This window comes from Scatophagus argus, chromosome 12 (genome assembly GCF_020382885.2).
Source record: "Scatophagus argus isolate fScaArg1 chromosome 12, fScaArg1.pri, whole genome shotgun sequence".
Taxonomy (NCBI): Eukaryota; Metazoa; Chordata; class Actinopteri; family Scatophagidae; genus Scatophagus; species Scatophagus argus.
The window spans coordinates 18,804,489-18,814,009 of NC_058504.1; the positions used below are offsets into that span (position 1 = coordinate 18,804,489).

Here is a 9,521-nt window from a genome sequence, read left to right on the forward strand (position 1 = left end):
GTTATTGCTATGGATAATTTTTACGGATGGTATATACAATTGATATATACAGTAGTGTATAGTATGTATCATCCTGTTTACTGTTGTACATTATATAAATGACTCTGGATTAAAAATTACAATAACAGTAGTGGACTAATGGTATGTACAGTAAGCTCTAAATGAATCATAGAATAGTGCAAGATAAGCTACAGTAAGCTGCATGTGCAAGCCACAGCATTTACTGTAGGTGCATGTAAACATTCCAGTAGTGCAGGTGGGAAAATTTGTTATAATCATTCACGGGGGCGACTGTATGGAGTCAGTGGGGGACAGCGTTGAATAAGAGAGACAGCTGTGGGAAAAAAGCTGTTCCCAAATCTGCTGGTCTTGGTCTGGAGACTTCTGAAGCACCTCCTGGGAGGCCCGGAGGACAACAGATTGTGAGCTGGGTGAAAGGAGTCTTTGGCGATGCATCGATATATAATATATTTAAAATTTGCTGGATGATGTTGAAGGCTTGATTAGAAAATTATTATCAATAACCCTAATACTAATAGGCATAGCCATTTTCTTTGCAATTACCAATTTTACGATTGTTTATAAAAGTTAAGTTGCATACACATTAACTGAACATGGATGTGTCAAACCCTTGCTATTTCTGTGCTTTATTTTTTGTCGAGAATTTAGATGCACTCGATTAAATTTACAGTGCAATCCGGCTGAGGCGGCGCCTTGTGAAAGCTATCATCTGTCCACCCAAAGGAAATTCTCGTGATATGAAACATGCGCACTTATATCTCTAGAGGGAGGTTCCACATGGTGCCTTTGGTCAAAATGATTGGCTCGTGTTAGTGTCCGTCATTTCGTAAAGCAAAACATACCCGCCCAGTGTCCCCTGGATGAGGAGAGGACTGGAGTTTCAGCAGAAGAGAATAGGGAAATGAAGTTGTTAGACAGGCTAGCCCAGCAACTCTCCTTTTACAACTAGGCAGCTAGCAAGTTAGGTGACAGACGGTCACGAGAGGGAAGATTTACATGAAATATCACAGTTATGAAGGTCGTTCGTTTGAGCAACTTGTAGCCACAATTAGTAACTTACTCGTTTGCTAGCCACAGCAACAGATCTCAAATAACGTTGCAGACAGTTCAAAGTAGCGTTACACTGGAAAAAGAAAGTGGAGACAACTTGCTAGCCTGCTAGCTAACCTTTAGTCACCGAGCCTCCTTCAGCTTCAGAGATAGAGTTCACTCGGTGAGTCTTGACAACCTGAACTGAATATTTCAGCAGTGTGTTGTGTGTGTTTTCCACTTTAGTCGGTGTCCACGTACTGACACTTGTTTGTCTGTTTATTGCTAACTTACAGCTAACTAGGTCACGAGCTAGCTCAACTTTGCTGATGAATATTTGTGTAACGTTGACATTTTTAACGCCTTATTCTCCGCCAGTTCCTCGTTTCGATAAGAAAGTAAGCTTTTTGTTCATTTGGACTAGCGTTAAGCTAGAGAAACTAAACCATGGCAAACTCACAGTGTATAATTTTACTTTAGCGCCAATGAACCCGCATTGTATTACAGTTAAGTAACTAATGTAACGTTAGCAACGTTAGCTTGCTGTTTTGGCCTTTACAACCGTAACTCAGTCATCTACTTCTGAATGTCGACAGTGTAACTAACGTAGCTGTATCATGGTTCTCTGCAAATGGGAGGTTTTCGGTCATTTCCTGATACAAGGAGGTGCAGGAAGTCCAGCTGGTTTAATTGCAAATGATAGTTGTTTGAATCAGTGTTTTATTCCATCAGAGATTGGTGTGGGATTACCAGTCTTCAGCCATGCCTTTTCCTTTTGGGAAGTCTCAGAAGAGTCCCGCTGAAATAGTGAGGAGTTTGAAGGAGACTGTGGCATACATGGAAAAGCTGGATGCTGGAGACAGCAAAAAGTGTGAAAAGGTCATCATTGTTTTTTCTCCTGACTGTCTTATATTTGAAATTTATTCTTCAAGTCATCATGGTCTAATTCAATACTTGTTTTTTTCCCCCAACAATTAAGGCTGCAGAGGAGGCATCCAAAAATCTGGCTTCACTGAAGGAGATACTTAGTGGAACAGGTGACAAGGAGCCTCAGACAGAAGCAGTGGCTCAGCTAGCACAGGAACTGTACAACACCAACCTTCTTATTGCCCTCATTGCAAACCTGCAGAGGATTGATTTTGAGGTGGGGAAAATCTACTCATTTTTGCAATCACATTATGTGTGTGTAAAAAAAGTATTGATCACTTTGTGTAGAAAGCACATAGTCAGTGGGAAGAAAAAAGCATCTCTGCATATCATCAGCACCAGGTCAGCTACTCATCTGTCTGAGTGCTTCTTTTTTTTTGTAACAGGGGAAGAAGGATGTGGTTCATTTGTTCAGCAATATTGTGAGACGTCAGATTGGCACCCGTACTCCCACGGTAGAGTACATCTCTACACACCCACAGATCCTCTTTATGCTTCTGAAAGGGTAGGTTCATCTTTTCAGACTACAAGACTCAGTATACAACTCAGTGTTTGATTTATATGTGATGTGAGTGCTTTATATGAAGAGTTGTATGTATTAATGTCCATCTTCAGATACTCTTAAAAGTGCAACCAAGCAGTTTTGGTGTAGCTTAAAACTTTTGATGAAAACGTCTTTCCTCAACATGCCTCATGATTTTCTACATTACCCAGTATGTGTTTCAACAACTCCCAGAGGAACAAGCATGAACTTGTTGCTTTCAACTGTGGCTTACACATATAGATGAAAAGAGCGATAGAAGAGTAGATTTTACAGCTCTAAAAATACTGAGTCACTCTGCCTACTCAAAGAGCAACATGTCTTTGGGCCGGTACTGCGTAATGGTCGTTTGAGGCTGCTGTAAGTAGATCAAATGCTATCTTTTCCAAGAGTCCCCCTGTTATGTTTTTGAATTTTGTTCCAAAATGTCATGCCGTTAAAAGAGGACCATTTAATTTGATTGTCAGACATGTACATCAAAACCTGACATTTAAGGTTAATCTATTAGTTAATTCTTTTCCTAATAAATTCCTTTTTACCTTCTTGGAGAATAATCTACATTTGGCCAGCTATCTTCAGGCATAGTATACTTCAGTACAAATACAAATATAATTCAACATTAATTTGTTATTGTACAGCAGAAGATTGTTTAACGAAACTTGAGTTATAGTTTTCTGTGCTTAACACAACAGGTAATAGCTATAGAAACTAATGATTAAATAAAGGCGTCACAAAATAAACTTTTCAAGGTGGAGAGTGGAGGATGATTTTAAGGTTTCACAGCCTGGGAGAAAATGTTGCTCTTTAGTCTGGAGGCACTGCAGGGAATACCCACCCGGCTGCTGCCTGTCTTTTGCCAGATAGCAGCAGCAGGGTGAACAGGTTGCGGCTCGGGTGGATGTTTTCTCCTCTCTCTGGGCTCTCCACAGGCACTTTACCTCACTGATATTACCGATGCTCGGTAGATGGGAACAAAGGATGTTCTGCATGATTTTAATCACCCACTGCAGAGCCTTCCCTGACCATGACTGCATGAACTATGGCAGTTTGCATACGTCACAGTAGAGTTCTGTCGATATCAGGGAGGGCAGTCATGGATGCACAGTGTGAATAGAAGGGGGACTTAGCACACAGCCCTGAGGGGCTCAGGTGTTCAACACTCGAGTGAAGGAGGTGTCACTGTTCTGTGGTTTGTTTGAAAGAAAGTCCAATATTCAGTGGCAGAGTGTGGTACTCAAGCACAGCGTGTTAACTTTTCCCATCAGTTTCACAGAGTTTGTATTCAGTGCTCAGCTGAAATCAACAGTCGGCATTCTAATGTAGATGCTGGTATTGTCAAAGTGTGCCAGATAGCAAGTCAGTTGGTAGATGTGTTTGTGGCTTATTTTCCTTTAAATGACTGTGATTATTATTTAATTATTTATAAATGACTTGAGTTGGACTGAACATGTACTAACCTGCACAGATATGAGAGTGCGGAAGTGGCTCTTAACTGTGGAATGATGCTAAGAGAATGTCTGCGGCACGAGCCTTTGGCACGGACGGTGCTCTTCTCTGAAGAATTCTACTGCTTCTTCCGTTACGTGGAGCTCTCAACCTTTGACATCGCCTCAGATGCTTTTGCCTCGTTCAAGGTAAGCTGCCGCATTTTCGTGTCTGTTTCCAGAATCTTCATGCTAACAGTTTTTATCTAGTATCACGGTCCCTTTTGTTCATTCACAGGATCTCCTCACAAGACACAAAATTATGTGCGCAGATTTCCTGGAGAACAATTATGACAGGGTTAGTTTTCTTGTGTGCATTTTGACCTTTAATTGAAAGAATGCTGTTGCTGTGCCTGACATACTTTTTTTTTTTTTTTTTAAAAATATCTATCAGGTATTTACAGAATACGAGAAGCTGCTGCATTCTGACAACTATGTCACCAAACGACAGTCTTTGAAGGTAAACGCTCTCCTGCACTGTCTGTTAAATTATCTGAGCTAACGATTCAAGCGTGCTCATGTACTTTACATGATTGTATTAACAAGGTCTTTGTTTAATTTTTCTCTCAGCTCCTTGGGGAGCTTCTCCTGGATAGACACAACTTCACTGTCATGACAAAATACATCAGTCGGGCAGAGAACTTGAAGCTGATGATGAACATGCTGAGAGACAACAGCCGAAACATCCAGTTTGAAGCTTTCCATGTCTTCAAGGTGTTCACGTACAACATGTTTCATTAGTGCAGCATTTTACTCTTTAATAATTCTTTAATTTTTTAGTTGCACTGTGAAATGCTATAGGTATTTTTTGCAAGAAATTAGCTATATTACGCTGATATTAGTTAGTAACAATGAAAATTGTGTTTTTAAGAGAATTTTGGACTTATGTATCTGTCTGATTTAGGATAAAACCTTTCAAACTGTTCACGCGATCTCTCTCTCCGTCTCTTCGTTTTTATAAGGTATTTGTTGCAAACCCCAACAAGACTCAGCCTGTGCTGGACATCCTGCTGAAGAACCAGGCCAAACTTGTGGAGTTCCTCAGCCACTTCCAGACCGACAGATCAGAGGATGAGCAGTTCTGTGATGAGAAGAACTATCTGATTAAGCAGATCCGGGACTTGAAGAGGCCCACTGCACCAGAGGAAGCTTAAGGTTGCATGGATGACCAATCCACCAGGTGGTCAAAGTATGGGTGGTGGCTGGAGCCTCACAGGGCTAAAAGAGAGTTATTAAGATTTAATATTAACTACAAAATATAGGAAAAAAGAAAAAGATTGCTTCCTTCACTTTGTGGGTTGTTTTTTTGTGTGTGTGGATGTGGATGTGGAGGTGATTTCCATCCAGCAACTTGAGTGGGCCAAGAACTGTTATTTAAACCATATTACTTCTTCTTTAATAAGCATATAATGAAGTGCATCCTGTCCGTTCTTGTAACGTTGGGCCTTTAAACTGTTACCATTCCTCATGTTTTGTTGCTTAGACTTAAGAGAAACGTTACCCCATTCACAGCCAACATGAGCTCTGAGGTGTCAGAGGCGAGGTGTCTTTGTTTTGGAGATTGAAAAACTGAGGACAAGTGAATATATTATTTTTCTAATGTCTCTTCATGGTAAATACTTTAAAACATACAGTAACTCTTTTCTCTCTGAACATTGTTTAGTCTAACTAATTGCATAGCTGTGGTTTTTTGCCTTATTATAAGCTGTTGCGTTATACAGGGACTTAATTGATCTTTATGGCTTTTGGCAATATGGATCATATCAGCCAGGTCAGCACATAATAACTTTTGGTGATTAATGTGTGATTATTAGGCCTTTGGCTGCATGTGTGGAATTACAGAGATCAGAAATGATCCTGCAGTGCTGTACTTGCCAAAGCATTAGCTTGGCACAGGAAGAGAAAATCAAAACCACAGAGGAATCAATTAATTGTGCTGTGATTTTGAGGCTGCGCTAGTGAGGCTAACATGACTGAAATAGAAACAAGGCATCAGATAATGCTGCAGGGTACCAGCCATCCATTCACCTCTAACATGGGCAGTCAGGATATACCGATTGATCTCAGTTGGAGCACTCCATTTCATCCTCATGTACTGAGCAGAGATAGCAATGATTCATTTAAAACATTTATGTAAGTAAGAATTCATGAGGATTTATACTACTTGACGTATGCCATCTTAGGCATTTCTCCTTTACAGTATAAGCAAATAATACTGCAGTTTACACAACGGTGTTATGGATGCATCATAAGTGTGTTACACTGTAAATCTGTTATGGTCATATCAGAGCATGATGTGTTATTTAAAATTGGGTAACATGTTGACGAGACTTAATTCTAACTTACATAATGATTGTTTTTTCTTGAAGTTTTCCTCATTTTGTTATCATTTGACACGTGTCGAACATCTGATAACTTCTATTTGACTGCAAACTAACTGAATCACCTTAATCTTGTGTAAACAACAAATACAAAAAGGTTTTAAATGCCATTTTCTTGTCTAACATTCTCCTCTGACTTGATTATTGTAGTACATTTTAACAGAACAGCCTGTAACAAGCCTGTGATGCATCAGAGAACACATCCTGTCAGATAATAACCACAAGCACTGCTAAAACCGGAGTGAGCTTGTTTAGGATGATGAGCACTGAATTTATTGAATTTCCTCACACTCACTGTTGATTAGTTATATTTATTTAAGACTTCTGCTAAAATCATTGCCTTACTTTACCAATGAGATGGCATATTGGGGACAACAAATGTGTTGCCTGTTCGTACAGTCTTCTAGTATACCTCATGTGATTTGAGTGCAAATGCTGAGTTCTCTTTCCTTTCCTTCCTGGATGAGATATTTTATTTGACAGTTTAAAAATACACAACAGTGGTTTGTATGCACCATAACTTGGTATATATGTTCAGACTTGAACAGGGAGTGCGACTTGGTTTTCACAATGGAAAACCAGATTTTTTTAAACTGAAATATTTCATTGGGTGGTGCCACACGAACGTTAATTCATAATGAATTGCAGTGTGGAATCTTGTAATGAATGTTGCCTTATTTAAAAACATTTAGTGGATTATAATGATTATGTAAAAATTCAAGATCTTTTTAATTTGTTTTTAAAACCAAAGTCTGTATGAAAAGGGTGAAAACATACATTTCAGTTCCCAAATTCATTACTAGCTAATTTCTCAGATCCACATTTGGAGTAGTATAGCTATATCACCAACTGTGTTGTGATCCTGTGAGTGTAAAATATATTTTAAAAGAGATCAATAGACTACACTCTGTAGTTTTTCAGTTTCACAAGGTCAACGCCAGGCCTCTGTGTAACTAGACATGTAACAGAAATCTGCTGTGAATGTGCTTCATTAAATAGACTGAAGTCCTGCACAAAGTAACACTGTCATGTGCTTAGTTAATGAAAGAAAGTTTGAAAGTGCTCGAGTTTCTTTAAAAATCCTGATGATAATGCCTTTGTGATCATTTGGTGAGAAACACAATTTTCCGCAACTATATTAATGAATTGGATTTAACCCACATAGACTAAAGTCATTATTGATGTCTCCATGAGCACAAACAAGCTGACGTTCCTGCCCCACGTCTGTCCTCTGTAATGATATCTGAGACTGTTTGAATGTTGTGTAACAAAGTGACAAATACTCATGGAAGAAATGATCTAAAACATTGTTAAATTTGGTGTCTAATGGTGCACACAAACTTTCTTGAAATTTGAGCCCACTCATGCAGTGCACTTTGGAAGGCACTTGCTGTACACAGTCGCTCCATTAGAGGGAGCTGTTGGCAACAAGTGGCACCTTTTATTAGTTGTACAAACAAAGCATTTCATGTTTTACCATACCTCTAATTATGACTATGTAAATCACTGGCAATATTATATATACATAAACACAAATTCCTTAAGATCAATACTATATATTTCATGATTTAGAGTTTGTTTGGTTTTTTTGTTTATTTGTTGCGCTTTACTTTGTTGTCTGTCTCTTTTTTTTCCCCAACTTCCACACTCTGGATATTTTCTTTATTTACCAAGGGAGCAAATTATGTGTACATAACTTTATAAAGGATACAAGTGTGACAGCATTCATGAAAATAAAACTTTATGGCAATTTGTGTGGCCTCGGCAGTTCATTTTACTGACATCTTCATGCTTTTCATTTCTGTTGCGTCTGTTGGGACAGGACACCTTAATCGTTCTCACCGGCAAGCACAGTTTGACAAGTTAGTGTAATCAACAGCATATGATGGTTATTCAGCAGATTCTTTATATATGTGTAATTTGTACATTGTTGAGCATGGAAGGTGATTCTTGGCCTCTGGGAGTATTTGACAAACTAGTCTAACCGTATGAATACTTATCAGTTAGTTGGATGACATTTTATAGACAGATCTGATGAATCAAAAAAAAAATTAAAGATAAACTGATCACGAAAATCCTGCAGCTGTACTTTGGCCTGTGGTATCTTTGCAAACTGTTGAGAATTCAACAAACTGCTTGAAAAGCTGCACAGACATTTAGCATCACTATAATTGGTCAGTGAAGTCTCCAATTTCACGATTATAACAGCTTGTAAAACAAAACTAAATTGTTGTGTGATCCATGATGTTAACAATGAGTGAGCAGACATTTGCTAAACTTGTACACAAGTGAAATGTAGCTGTCCATAACATCATTCTGGGCAAAGTCACTGCTTACATCTTGTCTAGCTCATATTCCAGCGATGAGAGTTGTTGTTGATGCTGACAACAAATGAGCCCTCCTCAGCTCAAAACACTGGGACACATTCCATCCTGCCATGTCCAACATGAGGGCTTCTCAATAGATTTCCACTGTGCTGAGCTCAATCATATTTTACTAAAAATCACCATGATTCCACCAGACCAAGCTTTTTAAATTAACAACTAAATTCATAATGCAAAATGGTTTTCCATGCATGAATTAACGAGAACAATTAACCCCCTTCGCTGAAAGAATAAAGTCAATGTGGGCAACTGCAATTTTCTTTCTCTTTTTAAACTCTACCAACAGCAGCGTACAGAGGCCGAGGGGGGGAAGGCAGTATGGGAAAGTAGGTTAAAGTTCAACCGAGGAAGAAGGCAAGCGAGGCAGCGCGGCAGCCTGTTCCCACCCGACGGCTCCGACAGCGGAGGAAGCGCCTCCAGACTCCGCGTCTCTCGGCGTTTTCGCTTAGGATCCCAGCAGATTGCAGTGCATTACCAAACAATGTTACCGAGTGGTATTTGTCTGCATAAGAAGCTGGATGGTGCTCGTGCAGGCAGAGCAGGAGACTCTGTGGGGGCAGGGTTGACAGGGGTTAAAGGTCACCAGCCTCCTGGGTTTCTTTGACCAGCAAAGTGCGGAATGGATGAGCGGGATGGGTTAACGAAACGACCCGCTGCATGTTCTGACTTTGCAGGAAAAGTTTGCAGGCGATGCCCGCCATCTGAAGAAAAGTCTACATTTGATAGCAAAAAAACAAAACAAAAGCCACGGGGG

The 9,521-nt window shown here is 39.6% G+C and overlaps 1 protein-coding gene across 1 annotated transcript; it reads left to right on the top strand.

The window, feature by feature from the left end:
* Nucleotides 1–833: 833 nt before the first annotated feature.
* On the top strand, nucleotides 834–8,137 carry cab39l1 (calcium binding protein 39, like 1). The gene is made up of 9 exons (XM_046405529.1): nucleotides 834–1,234; nucleotides 1,783–1,929; nucleotides 2,030–2,194; nucleotides 2,364–2,482; nucleotides 3,984–4,152; nucleotides 4,241–4,300; nucleotides 4,397–4,462; nucleotides 4,573–4,716; nucleotides 4,965–8,137. Exons 2-9 carry the CDS (start codon nucleotides 1,813–1,815, stop codon nucleotides 5,154–5,156), a joined length of 1,032 nt encoding a protein of 343 aa, XP_046261485.1. The 5' UTR covers nucleotides 834–1,234; nucleotides 1,783–1,812; the 3' UTR covers nucleotides 5,157–8,137.
* The last annotated feature ends 1,384 nt before the right edge of the window (nucleotides 8,138–9,521 follow it).